This window comes from Ovis canadensis, chromosome 3 (genome assembly GCF_042477335.2).
Source record: "Ovis canadensis isolate MfBH-ARS-UI-01 breed Bighorn chromosome 3, ARS-UI_OviCan_v2, whole genome shotgun sequence".
NCBI classification, from domain to species: Eukaryota; Metazoa; Chordata; class Mammalia; order Artiodactyla; family Bovidae; genus Ovis; species Ovis canadensis.
Window position 1 is genome coordinate 37,448,982 of NC_091247.1, and position 15,168 is coordinate 37,464,149.

The following is a 15,168-nucleotide window of genomic DNA, read 5'->3' on the forward strand; positions in this document are numbered from 1 at the left end:
CCAAATAAAGTCCTACAACTTTACTAAATAACCAAGTAAAGTAAAAAAAAAAAAAAACCCTACAGTCTTTAAAAATCATTGATTAAATGATGTAATGATAGTTCTGTGTATTTTCAGGGTCCTGTAGTATCTACCTAATGACAGTAACTATTGTTTTAGTTGTGTTTGATTGCAAGAAACTGCCACTCATCCCCTCTAGCCGAAATAAGAAAAGCATATTGTAAAGATACACATGGCAGTAAGGGAGATGGAGTCTTGTGGATATTCAAGAGGTGAAACCAAGGACTGACCAGCCCTTGTGGAGAACTGCCTGTTGTTCTGATCGCAGTCAGCTTTAGGGGCCTCAATAGCAGAAGTTGTTTAGGCCTTCACTACAGTGGGCCCGCTTTATTTTGCCCCGGGGACTACTGTCTGTCTTATCTGCTTTCTTGTCCCCTCCGTTTGTCTTATAAACCAACTTGCTTTCTCCATGGTCCCAGGTAAAATTTCTGAGAGAAAACATTTGATTGGCCAGATAGTTACTGTGCATGGCCCGGGGTTTTTTTGCTTCATGGACTGTCAGATAAGACTATTGATTATCTGCCTTAAGTCAGGTATATTTACCACAGTTCAGTACAGTTCAGTCACTTAGTTGTGTCCGACTCTTTGCAGCCCCACGGACTGCACCATGCCAGGCTTCCCTGTCCATCACCAACTCCCGGAGTTTACCCAAACTCAGTGTCCATTGAGTCGGTGATGCCATCCAGCCATCTCATCCTCTGTCATCTGCTTCTCCTCCTGACCTCAATCCTTCCCAGCATCAGGGTCTTTTCAAATGAGTCAGCCCTTCGCAAGAGGTGGCCAAAGTATTGGAGTTTCAACTTCAACATCAGTCCTTCCAATGAATATTCAGGACTGATATCATTTAGATTGGACTGGTTGGATCTCCTTGCAGTCCAAGGGACTCTCAAGAGTCTTCTCCAGCACTACACACAGTTCAAAAGCATCAATTCTTCAGTGCTCAGCTTTCTTTATAGTCCAAATCTCACATCCATACATGACTACTGGAAAAACCATAGCCTTGATTAGATGGACCTTTGTTGGCAAAGTAATGTCTCTGCTTTCTAATATGCTATCTAAGTTGGTCATAACTTTCCTTCCAAGGAGTAAGTGTCTTTTAATTTCATGGCTGCAGTCACCATCTGCAGTGATTTTGGAGCCCAAAAAAATAAAGTCTGACACTGTTTCCACTGTTTCCCCATTTATTTCCCATGAAGTGATGGGACCAGATGCCATGATCTTAGTTTTCTGAATGTTGAGTTTTAGGCCAGCTTTTTCACTCTCCTCTTTGACTTTCATCAAGAGGCTCTTTAGTTCCTCGCTTTCTGCCATAAGGGTGGTGTCGTCTGCATATCTGAGGTTATTGATATTTCTCCCAGCAATCTTGATTCCAGCTTGTGCTTCATCCAGCCCAGCGTTTCTCATGATGTGCTTTCCATATAAGTTAAATAAGCAGGGTGACAATATACAGCCTTGACGTACTCCTTTCCCTACTTGGAACCAGTCTGTTGTTCCATGTCCAGTTCTAATTGTTGCTTCCTGACCTGCATACAGATTTCTCAAGAGGCAGGTCAGGTGGTATGGTATTGCCATTTCTTTCATAATTTTTCACAGTTTGTTGCTTCCTGACCTGTATACAGATTTCTCAAGAGGCAGGTCAGGTGCTCTGGTATTCCCATTTCTTTCATAATTTTCCGCAGTTTGTTGTGATCCACACTACCATAGTAATTCTAGTCATTTCTGACCAAGGAGGGATTCCAGCTGAGAAAAACCTGGCTTTTCTAGGACTGCCTCTTCAGTAACAAGGTTGACTTTGCCTTAGAGAAAGGGAATGTAAGCAGTGTGTTTAGTGGCCATTGCATTTTTTAAAAATAGAAGCCACACTGAAAATAGCAATGAGATTTAGAGATTGAGTAGTACAGAAAGGGAAATACTAAAGACTTTGTACACATGGCCTGAGAACAGATCCTTTGCTTACTGCTTTTGTAAGCCTGATAACACATAGTAACTTGGTTAAAATTTCTGTTTAATTTGGGATTTTAACTTTGGATGAGTTACTAATATATATTAAGGCAGTTTTTCTTTGTATTTCAATAGCTGGGTTTGGCTTGAAAAGAGGCTTTGGAGAATTTTGAAAATCTCAGAATTTAGCTAACTCCTTTAAGAATATCCTCTGGTGTAACCGTTATTTAATCCAAGGTCAGTGCTGAATTTCAGGTAGGTCATGAGACGCTCATTATGAAAGTAATTTATAGTAAAACCCCAAAACTCCAGAATATATATTTTAAATGTGGATATTGGTTAAAATTATATGTAAATACTTGTTAAATTGATTCTAGGTTGGGCTATGCAAGCTGCTGCCTATATCTTCATTCATAGGAAATGGAAGGATGACAAGAGCCATTTTGAAGACATGATTGATTATTTTTGTGATATCCATGAACCACTTCAACTCCTTCTATTCCCTGAGGGGACTGATCTCACAGGTAAGGTAGCCTGGGCTTGGATCACAGGACTTCATAACATGAAAGGAGAGGAAAATGAAGTCTGACTCTACAAACCCATGGACTGTAGCCTACCAGGCTCCTCTGTCCATGGGATTTTCCAGGCAGTAGTACTGGAGTGGATTGCCATTTCCTTCTCCAACATGAAGGCACTCTGAAATCAACTATCTAGTGTAAACTTCTCAGTCCTCAGGCAGCTGAACGCTAGTGAGATTAATGGCCCATCCCTGGAGTCACTCAGTTAGTTAATCAGTGGCACATCAGAACCCAGAACTCCTGATGTTCAGCCCATAGAACTTAGAACTGGCAACTCCAAGAAATAGTGTTTTTATATAGTAGTGTTATATACTAAATTATATACTTAGTATGTTTATATGACTAATATATATTATATGTTTATATTATATAACTGATTATATATTAGTATGTTTGATTTTTATAGTTAAAATTCTAGTAGTAGTTAGATCACAGAGGGTAATACTGAGCATAATATTGGCTGCATATTGTTTAACCTTGAAATTATATTGTAAGTTGTAAGTTTATTGATTCCCAGAGCTGAATTATCATTGGGAAATTTTAATGGGCAGACTGTCATATTTACATTTTTTAATATTTAGAATGTGTAATAGTTAAATTTGGGTATTGAAATCAGCTGTATTAGAGTATAGAACATCATTTTCAGAAGTGATAGATTTATATTTATGAATGCCAAAATGTACACCAAAGAGTGGCAACTTTGTAAATTATTTAGTTATTAAAAGATAATTGGATAAAAGCTCATGGGTTGCTGTTACTTTGGTATATCAGTATAAAAATGTTCATACATTAGATATTCAGAAGTTATAAGGTATTTTAAACTTTTTTCACTCTATTTTTTCTCAAGTATCGTTTTTAAGTGATGAAGTTAACATCTATTTGAGTATTTTCAGGGTCCAGAATACTCATTATTCCATGATGTAGTTGCATGTTTTTAAAATTAAAACAGTATTTGCCAGATTGAGGAAATAGACTGATCTTAAAGCTTAAAAAAAAAATTCAAACAGTATTTTACAAATAGTTTTGACTTGGGATATGATTTTTTTTTTTCTAAGTAAGCTAGCAAATTACCTATGGTGTGAAAAAATAGTAGTTAAAGGTGTTTTTTACCTTCCATGATTAACTTTAAACTTGGGTTTTTAAGCCCAAAGAGAATGTTATATGATCCTCCTTTAGGTTCTGAATCCAAATTGTTTGCACATTTTTAAATTAGTGCCTTTAAATGTAACTTTTAATATATTCTATTTTCATATGTTATCATTGTTTATAAACCTTTTTTTTTTTTGCTTATGTAAGTAATATACATAATACTCCACAAGTTAATTTGGATAAATTTATACTTTTTGTACTTAATGTTATATTGTAATATCACACTTTGTTAGTCATGGTTCTTCAGAAAAATAGAACCACCTCTGTGTATGTGTGTAGAAGGAGAGGGAAAGAGAGAGAAGGGGTGGGTCAAATTAGGAATTGGCTCACATGATTGTGGAGGGTGGTAAATTAAAAATAGATAGGGTATGTCCACAGGTGGAGACTAGGGGAGAGTTGCAGTTTGAGTCCAAAGGCAGTCTGCTGACAGAACTCTTGTTTTGGTTTGAGGAGTGAAAGTGAAGTTGCTGAGTCGTGTCTGACTCCTTGTGACCCCACAGACTATACATTTTCTCCAGGCCAGAATAAGTGAGTAGCTGTTCTCTCTAGGGGATCTTCCCAACCCAGGGATCAAACCCAGGTCTTCCATATTTCAGATGGATTCTTTACCAGCTGAGCCTCCCAAGAATACTGAAGTTGGTAGCCTTTCCCTCCGCCAGTGGATCTTCCCAATCCAGGAGTTGAACTAGGGTCTCCTGCATTGCAGGCAGATTTTTTACCCAGCTGAGTTACTAGGGAAGCCCTTGTTTAAGGAGATTAGTCCTTTTCTCTTAGGGCCTTCAGCTGATTGGATGAAGCCCACTCACATAATGCAAAGTCTATTGGTTTAAATATTAATCTCATAAAAAACACCTTCACAGACACAGCTCAAATAATGTTTGACCAATATCTGGGTACTTTGACCTAGCCGATTTGCCACACAAAATTAACCATCACAGTTGGTGTACTGTGATTTTGTGTTTTGTTTTCCTGATTTGGAAAGGAAAGCTTTTCTTGGTATTTAACAACTATAATATTACATGCAGTTCAACACCCTTGTATATTTAGTAAACTTCTTCATTTAATAAATATATGAGTGCCTAGAGCCTCATATTCCAAAAAATCTCTACTTTCATGAAACTTACATTCTAAGAGGAAAGACAGATAAAAAAATAATAAAAATATGCCAGGTATTCATGCATGCCTTACAGGAAAAGCAAGATAAGGAGAGAGTAATAAAAGATGGGGGCATAGGGTGCTGTTTAAGTAAAGTGGCTTGAGAGGGCCCCTTGAGTGATAGTTTCTCAGTCATGCCTGACTCTTTGCAACCTCATGGACTGTAGCCTGCTGGGCCCCTCTGTCCATGAAATTCTCCAGGCAAGATTACTGGAATGGGTTGTCATTTCCTTCTCCAGAAAAGAGCCCTTAACTTTTCATTTAAGTAGAGACTGAATGAACGAAGTAGAAGATCATGCAGATGTCTGAGTAGAAGGCATTCTGGCAAGAAGGAAGAATCTGAGGTGGAACATGACTGGCTGGTTTGAGAACATCTGAGCAGCCAGTATCACTGGAGTGGCAGGGCATGCTGGTGACAGAGTGTTAGAGGGAGCCAGCTAACGAGACAGGAGGCTGTGGTGAGAAAGTGAGATGCTAGTCCATTAGTCCTAATAATCACAGAGTCTGGGCGTAGGCAGATGAAGTGGGCAAGGAGGAGAAAATCTGCATCTCTGACCTGTGTCTGATTATTTCTGTCTTCCCACATCGTGCCCATGCTTTTTAGAACTACTTCCACCTGTATTCACATTCTACGTCAGAGTTCAGTTTTGGTCTTCAGATCCCCCAAGTCTGCGACCAGCTAGCTGCAAGAGAGAACTGAAGAGTAGTTACCTACTCATCTTTGTGGTGACTCTGGGATTCCCCATCCCATGTGAGATCCTGCCAGCTGTCTATAAAATACTGTTCTGTAGTCCCATGCCAAGAATACCACCAGAATGAGAGGAGCTTATTCCTTTTCTTGTTTAGGGCTTTTACTTTTGACCTGCTAGAGATCTGTTTAATCTTTTGACTCAGTTTACAGGAGTGTTCTTTTAGTGTTATAGTGTTGTGGAATCCATCTATACTTTTTTGAGATTTTGAGAACTCCATGGTATTAAATTTACTCCTCAGAAATTAGTATTTATTTTTATAGTTTTTTTTTTTTCCACCCCCTGGTGATTTGGAATGGTCTAAATTTCAGGGATGCAGCTGAGAATTGCAGGTTCTAACATCTGTTGTCATCAGAAAGTATTTCATGATCTCCACCAGCAGCTGAGGCCAAATTTCTAAACACTTTACTTTTTCCAAATATAATTGCCGAATAATGGGCTTGGTTCTTCTTGGAACTTATAAAGTTACCTCATAGAATGGAAAAAGTTTTTGCCAACAGTTGGAACATACACTTGACTCTGTAACTATATCCAGCCAAACCATGTTCAGATGTTTGCGCATGATGTGCTAATCATGTGCCCGTTCTGTTGTGGAGTGGTTTTAGTTAGTGGTATTAGGGTGCTGTGTGCCTGGGCAACGCAGATACTTCACTTTGCACTGAAGCCCTAAATTACTGGGTTAAAACAGTGTTGATCTATTCGGCAAACTGTTGGTAATTTCTTCTGGATATCCAGATCCTTATGTTTTATTACTATTTTAGTTTTATTTCATCTTTATATTCTAGCATTTCAGTTTTTTATTATGTTATGAAAATTTTAGTTATTAGTGTTTTATTTATATTTCAGTTTATATTTATATTTATATTTATTTATATTTATATTTATATTTCATTGTGTATTGACTATTTTATAAAATCTCTTAGAGAATTTTAAGGATTTGAATATGTTATAAAACATCTTTAATACCTTATTATAAGAATTTTCAAAATTCCAGTAAGTAGGTAACTCTAGGATTATTGTTAGGGATTTAATAAAGTGTTTCTGTCATTTGATTCAGCATGTTAGATTGAATAATTACAGAAAAATTAATTGCCATTTTTATAAAAAATTCTGTACCATTTCCTTTCTTTACTTATCATTCTTTATTTTATGGCTTCTACTGTTGTTTTGTTTAGAAAATAGCATGACTCGAAGTAATGAATTTGCTGAAAATAATGGACTTCAGAAATACAAATATGTCTTACATCCAAGAACTACAGGCTTTACTTTTGTAGTTGACCGTCTAAGAAAAGGTAAGCACCCGTCTCAAAATGTCCTTTTTTTATGTAAGTCGCAAAAATTGGTGAACTTCACATATAGCTCTTTTGAATTTACAAAGCACTTTTTTATACTTTATTTCAAGAAATAAGAATAGTACTGTATTTTTATACTGACTTGACTCCATGCACTAAAATATTTTAAAACAATCAAAAGCTTTTTTTTCTCCTTTTTTGGAATAGAAAATAATAAAATAATACATACAGTTAGACTATCATTCCATTTTTAAATGTTTCTTAAAAGTCGTAAAACTGTCTTGAGAGTATCTTATCACCTATAGTTATTTATAGCTTTAAAAATATTTTTATATTCATTATTCCACTAAGTGCAACAGATGATTCTGGTTGGTAGAAAGGAAGTACTGCTACCTCCATCTTATTGTTAAATAGAAGTGGCATCCGAGGTGGTTAGTAAATTTCCATAGACCATGGATAGAACCTCATTCTTCTGCTTCCTACTCTGTGGCTCGTACTACCCTCTGCCCCTCATGTCTTCTAGAACCATGTCTATCGAAGGGCATCTAGAGATGAGTTTGATTCCATTGACCATGTCACACTCATTTAAATGTTTACATTTTGATATTTTTATGGGGAAAAAAACAACTGTACATTTTGTTCTAGCTGCATATTTAAGTATTTATATCTTCATACACACATGTACATACAAATAATAGACACATATGGATATATATGAAAAAGGAACTATCCAGAATCACCCTAATTGGCATCACTGTTGTTCCTTTAGGGTTTAATGTACTTTAAGATGTGGCTCAGACGGTTAAGCGTCTGTCTACAATGCGGGAGACTCCGGTTCAATCCCTGGATCGGGAAGATCCCCTGGAGAAGGAAATGGCAATCCACTCCAGTACTGTTGCCTGGAAAATCCCATGGACAGAGGAGCCTGGTAGGCTACACGTGGTCCATGGGGTCACAAAGAGTCGGACACGACTGAGCAACTTCACCTCACTTCAAGATGTATTGTATTTAGTGAACCCTGTCAAAAGAAGTATCTTTACAGCTAAGTACTCATGAGTTAAAAGAAATGTATAAAAAGTCCAAAATCACATTGGTATAGTAAACTAAAGATGTTGTCCCTATTAGTTTGGCTTGCTTTTGGAATTCAGTGGTTATAACTAAAATGAAATGGAAACATAGGCTTGATGGTCATATTGTGTATGACCATCACCCATAGTAACTCATGGAGAACACAGTTCTTTATGCCCATGGAATAGGACAGGGAGCCCCAAGACATTAAAGCAATGATCCTGCTATTTTTTTTTTCTTCCCCAAAACATGGTACCACTTACTGTGGCATTCAGTTTAGGCTCACCCTTCTCATTCCATAATATGTTTTTTATTTTCTAATTGTCTGCTATTTTATAGTATTTAATGATTACTTTTAAAGTATTTCTGACATCATGGAACATTCTGTTGGAACACATCTTTTGCTAATAAAGATCTTTTTAATTGTAGGCAGGATAATGGAGAAATTATTTTACAGTGGATAAGGATATATCTGTAGAACTATCTGTTCTGGAAAATATTTTAGTAGCAAACTGATTTATAACTTTGGGGAACATGTATTACCTAGTCATCACTCAGAGTACTAGTTAACAACCACAGTATATAATTTTTCCTGCCCAAACTGGCAACTGATCTTCCCCCTTCAATGTACCAGTCAAAAAAAAAGGTAATACAGATGGCTTCATTTGCTTCAGCTAAAAAATGTTGATGAGTCTCTTTACTTCAGTTAGAAAAGTAGAATGGGTCCTATATACTATGATAGTAATAGAAATAAGAAATGTGATGGCTATAATTATAATAGTACTCTAACTAGAACAGTAGCTAACATTTATTGAACATTTACTAAGTACCAGGCAGTATGCTAAGTGCTTTGTATGCATAAAGTCAGTTAACCCTCACAACAACCAATATTTAACTTGTAGAGCAGAAATTTGGCACCCCACTCCAGTACTCTTGCCTGGAAAATCCCATGGACGGAAGAGCCTGGGGGGCTGCAGTCCACGGGGTCGCTATGAGTCGGACACTTTTCACTTTCCTGCATTGGAGAAGGAAATGGCAACCCACTCCAGTGTTCTTGCCTGGAGAATCCCAGGGATGGGGGAGCCTGGTGGGTTGCTGTCCCTGGGGTCGCACAGAGTCAGATACGACTGAAGTGACTTAGCAGCAGCAGCAGCAGAGCAGAAATTGAGGCGAAGAATCAGTTCAGAGTTATTGGAATATAGTTTGTCTGACTGAGTAGGCTGTGCTCCTTCCACTGTAACATGGTGCCTCTTGTATTTATAGTGTGATTTCAGTTAGAGCACCTTTGTAATAATAGTGAGCTGGCTGGTTTCTTCAAGGAAAGTGTTTAAAAGAAGAAAGAGGCTAAATGGCCAGATAATGGAGGGATGGTAGTCACAAGTTGAAGTGGTTGTGATGCTACCTCAGATGACAAGGGGAGCAGGCACAGTCTGGTGGAGGTGAGGAGGTGTCAAGTGAACAGAAAGAGAATAGGTTTCATCAAGAATCAGAGGTAAAGTGGTTCTTAGACCACCATCTAGTCAGAGTGTCCTTTTAGGAAAGCAGTCTAATACTCAAAAAGGGCCCAACACAACTGTCTCATCTTTTTGAGATATGCTTTTAGTAGTCAATTAAGTGAAAAAGCAGCTTGTGTTAAACAAATGACCATCATAAATAAATACTGCAGTGGAAGCCCAGAGACCACATATTAAAACCAACTACTGAAGAAATCTGTGAAGACAAGATGGCAGAGAAGAAGGATTCAAACCTACCTCCTCTCACTAAAACACCAAAATCACAACTGCTGAATAACCATCAACAAAAGACTCACACCTACCAAAAAAGATAATATACCCACAAAGAGAAAGCAGAGCCTCAAAAAGTTGGTAGGAGGAGCACTTTCATGATATGATGAAATCCTATCCCTCTGAGTGGGCAACCCACAAACTAGAAAACAATTATATCACAGAGGTTCTCGCACAGGACTGAGAACTGAGAGCCCTATGTCAGACTCCCCAGCCTGCAGGTCTGGCATCAGGAGGAGGAGCCCCCAGAGCAATTTGGCTTTGAAGGCCAGTGGAGCTTGAGTAGAGGGGCTCCACAGGACTAGGGGAAACAGATTCCACTCTAGGAGGACACAAACAAGGTTTCATGTGCACAGGGACCAAGGGCAGAGCAATGACTCCATAAGAATGTGGGCCAGACCTACTTGTGGGTCTTGGAGGGCCTTCTGAGGGAGACAGAGGTAGTCTGTGGCTCACTCTGGGGACAAGGACACTGATGGTTGACACCCAGGGGATTCTCTTCAGTGTGAGCTTTCCTGGAGGTTGCCATTTTGGCACCAAGAGCTTGCCCCACCCAACAGCCTGCAGGTTCCAATGATGGAACACTTCAGGCCAAACAACCAACAGGGTGAGAACACAGCCCCACCAATCATGGGACAGGCTGCCTAAAGTTGTCCTGAGCCACAGCCGTCTATAAACACACCCTTTGACACAGCCCTGCCCTCCAGAGGGATGGAACCCAGCTCTACCCACCAGGAAGCATGCACAAGCCTCATTGGGCCACCTTACTTACTGGGGGACAGAAACCAGAACCAAGAAGAATTATAATCCTACAGCCTAAGAAACAGAGACCATGAACATAGAAAGTTAGGCAAAATGAGATGGCAGAAAATATGTTCCAGAGAAAGGAATGAGATAAAGCTCCAGAAGAACAGGGAAGCAAACTAGAGATAGGTAATGTATCTGACAAAGAATTCAGAGTTTTGATGGTAAAGATGATCGAAGATCTCAGAAAAAGAATGGAGGCACAGACCCAAAGGATACAAAAATGTTTAATAAAGAGCTGGAAGCTCTGAAGAACAAACCGAAGAACAATACATTAACTGAAAAAGTACACTGGACAGAATCAGTATCAGAATAAACGAGGCAGAAGAATGAGTGAGCTGGAAGACAGATTGGTGGAAACCTCTGCTGCAGTACAGAATAAAGAATAAAAGAATGAAAAGAAATGAGGATAGTATCAGTGACCTCTGGGACAACATTAAACACACCTTGCATTCCAGGGGTCCCAGAAGAGAGAAAGGGCATGGGAAAATATTTGAAGAGATATTAACTGAAAACTTCCCTAACCTGGGAAAGGAAACAGTCACCTGAGTTGAGAAGTACAGAGAGTCCCATACAGGAGAAACCTAACAATGAACACACCAAGACAAACACTAATCAAATTGACCAAAATTAAAGACAAAGAGGAAATATTAAAAGCAACAAGGCAAAAGCAACAAATCACATAAAGGGAACTCCCATAAGGTTATCAGGTGATTGCTGAGCAGAAACTCTGAAGGCCAGAAAGGAGTGGCATGATATATTAAAGTGATGGAAGGGCAAAAGCTACAACCAAGAATGCTATAACCCGGAAGACTCTTACTCAGGTTCAAAATAAGAGAAAGATCAAAAGATCTTTTTTTGAAAGCTCAAAAGCTTTACAGACCAGCAAAATCTGAGAATTCAGCACCACCAAAACAGCTTCACAGCAAATGCTAAAGGCACTTCTCTAGATGGAAAAGAAAAGGCCACAACTATAAACAAAATCACGAATGAGAAAACTTTGCCAGTAAAGGCAAACATACAGTAAAGCTAGGAAGTCATCCACTCACAAATGCAGTATCAAAATGAGCAACTCTGACAAGAGGAAATTACAAATGAAAGATGTTGGAAATGCGTTTGAAATTAAGAGTCCAGCAGCTTAATTTGTGTGTGGATACACACACACACACACACACACACACACACACACACACGTATAGACTGCTATATCAAATCCTCAAGGCAACAGCAAACCAAAATTCTACAGTAGACACACACAATAAGCAACACAAAACACTAAAGATAGCCATCAAATCACATGAGAGGAAAACAAAACAGGAAGGGAAGAAAAACAAGCCCCCAGAAAGCAAAAAACACACCCCAAACAATTAACAGGATGGCAGTAAGAACATAAATATTGATAATTATTTTAAATGTCAACCAAAAGACACAGACTGGGTGAACTGACACAAAAATCAAACCTGTATGTATGCTGTCCACAAGAGACCCACTAAATCTAGGACATATACAGACTGAAAGTAAAGGAAGGGAAAAGGTATTCCATGCAAGTGGCATTCAGAAGAAAGCTGGAGTAGTAGTCCTCATATTAGAAAAAATAGACATCAAAAAAGACTACTACAAGACACAAAGTAGGATGCTACATAATGATCAAGTGATCGAGAAGATAAAACAACCATTAATAGATATGCACCCAACATAAGGGCAGCTCAATATATAAGGCAAAGACTAACAGCCATAGAAGGCGAAACTGACGCAGTAATAGTGGGGGACTTCCAACACCACACTTAGACCAATGGACAGAATCATCTGGAGAGAAAATCAGTCAGGAAACACTGGCCTTAAATGGCAAATTACATCAGAGTTAATCGATGCAAATTAACTTATTTACAAAATAGAAATAAAACTCAGACTCTGAAAACAAACTTATAATTACCAAAGGGCAAATGTGGGAGGAGGCATAAGTTATGAGTTTGGCAGTAATATCTACATACTACTGTATATAAAATAGGTAATCAACAAGGACCTAACGTATAGCATAGGGGACCCTACTGAGTAATCTGTAACAACCTATACAGGAGAAGAATGGATATATGTATAGCTAAATTATTTTGCTGTACACCTGAAGTTAACACAACATTGTAAATCAACTTTAATATGAAATAAAAATTAAATTAAAAGAACAATTATCATGAGGGAGCATATTAAAAAGCAGAGACATTACTTTGCCAAAAAAGGCCCGTCTAGTCAAGGCTATGGTTTTTCCAGTGGTCATGTATAGATGTGAGAGTTGGACTGTGAAGAAAGCTGAGCATCGAAGAATTGATGCTTTTGAACTGTGGTGTTGGAGAAGACTCTTGAGAGTCCCTTGGACTGCAAGGAGATCCAACCAGTCTATTCTAAAGGAGATCAGTCCTGGTTGTTCATTGGAAGGACTGATGCTAAAGCTGAAACTCCAATACTTTGGCCACCTCACGCGAAGAGTTGACTCGTTGGAAAAGACTCTGATGCTGGGAGGGACTGGGGGCAGGAGGAGAAGGGAGCAACAGAGGATGAGATGGCTGGATGCCATCACTGACGTGATGGACATGAGTTTGTGTGAACTCCGGGAGCTGGTGATGGACACGGAGGCCTGGCGTGCTGCAATTCATGGGGCTGCAAAGAGTTGGACACGACTGAGTGACTGAACTGAACTGAACATCTTTACTGCTAACTCACGCATGTAACTGAATTCAGTTTCTGACACCTAATAGCTAACACAAGGCAGGTGAGAAATTTAAGACATAAAGAAGTTACGGTTAAGAAGTCTTAGCAGGAAATACTGAAGAAGAGAAAATGCATAACAAAGAAAGTTGTTTCTGAGCCTGTGTTTACAATATACTTCACCAAGACTATTTAGAAACACACACTTAACCTGAATATAGCACCCATTATATAACATGATACAGATGTGTTGTTCTTGTAATAATAATGGTGAAAAGTTTTTCCTGAGTACCTTGATCTCCATCATTTTTGTACTTGATTTTATATTTTTACTATATTATAACCTTCTTAAGGATATGTGTTGTCTTTCACATAATAAAGGCTCAATCAGTATTAGATGAGTTGAATGTTTTGTCTGAATAGATAAGCACAGTGTACTACCATCTTCTGAGCGCTATGTGTGTTACACTGATCAGTATCTATCACGGATAATTTATTTTATATGTACCTCTAATCACAGGACAGTTCAGTAAGTGGTTATGTGACTCTTTTTGGTACTAGATTAACCCAGACCCAAAAGAAGTTGCTCACTTAGAAAAGAGCTTTTCCACGAGAAAGTTTTTGGTTTTGATTTTCAGTTATACACTGTTAATAAATTTATCACACAATTAAAAAATGTTAATGCACCAAAATGTAGTTATACTTACTACTATCACTGCTGCTCTATTATTTTTAACAAAAGTAGCTTTATTCTTTGATTTGAAACAATTAAGGATTTCCTCCAACCTTTGGTTTTGTTACATGTTTGGAAGCTGTCACTGAGTTTTAACCATGCAGTAATTGTCTTCATCATTAGGTGGCACAGGTGTGCACATTTGAGGCAACTTAAAATCAAGTTAAAGTAGTTGGGAGTGAGAAGTCAAACACTCCATTGAACAAAACCCTGCCTTCAAGAAGTTTATAATCTTCCTGGATAGATAAGAATAGTGTTCATGGAAATACAAAAAAAATAGTATGACTGTTTAATTATGTGTTGGGTTGTGTGGTATATAGTATAAACTATTATGCTGAATTACACAATCACTTCATGGCAAATAGTTGGGGAAACAATAGAAACAGTGACAGACATCATTTTTTGGGCTCCAAAATCACTTCAGATGGTGACTGTAGCCATGAAATTAAAAGACACTTGCTCCTTGGAAGAAAAGCTGTGACCAACCTAGACAGCATTTTAAAAAGCAGAGACATTACTTTGCCAACAAGGGTCCATCTAGTCAAAGCTAAGGTTTTCCTGTAGTCATGTATGGATGTGAGAGGTGGACTATAAAGAAAGCTGAGCACCGAAGAATTGATGCTTTTGAGCTGTGATGTTGCAGAAGACTCTTGAGAATCCCTTGGACTGCAAGGAGATCCAACCAGTCAATCCTAAAAGAAATCAGTCTTGAATACTCAGTGGAAGGACTGATGCTGAAGCTGAAACTCCAATTCTTTGGCCACCAGATGTGAAGAACTGACTCACTGGAAAAGACCCTGATGCTGGGAAAGATTGAAGGCAGGAGGAGATGGGGACAACAAAGGATGAGATGGTTGGATGGCATCGCTGACTCAGTGGACATGAGTTTGAACAAGCTCCAGGAGTTGGTGATGGACAGGGAAGCCTGGTGTGCTGCAGTTCATGGGGTCACAAAGAATTGGACACGACTGAGCAACTGGACTGACTGACTGACACAGTTACAGATGTGTTCAGTGAAGAGAGCTCATGTTGAAATACTCAGGTAAGGCTTCTTCAAGAAGCTGCATTTCCTTTGGAGCTTAGAGACCTTATGTAATTAGGATAGGCATAAAAAAAATAAGGATGGCTGAGGACAGGAAAGGGAGAGTACAAGAA

The 15,168-nt window shown here is 38.5% G+C and overlaps 1 protein-coding gene across 3 annotated transcripts in view; it reads left to right on the forward strand.

Moving 5' to 3' along the window:
• The window catches only part of LCLAT1 (lysocardiolipin acyltransferase 1), a 191,035-nt gene that overhangs the window by 108,681 nt on the left and 67,186 nt on the right, over positions 1 to 15,168 (forward strand). For all 3 annotated transcript variants that reach the window (XM_069582891.1, XM_069582893.1, XM_069582892.1), the window contains 2 exons: positions 2,379 to 2,525; positions 6,808 to 6,924. In XM_069582891.1, the coding sequence (XP_069438992.1) occupies positions 2,379 to 2,525; positions 6,808 to 6,924 (264 nt within the window). The remainder of the gene's footprint in view (positions 1 to 2,378; positions 2,526 to 6,807; positions 6,925 to 15,168) is intronic.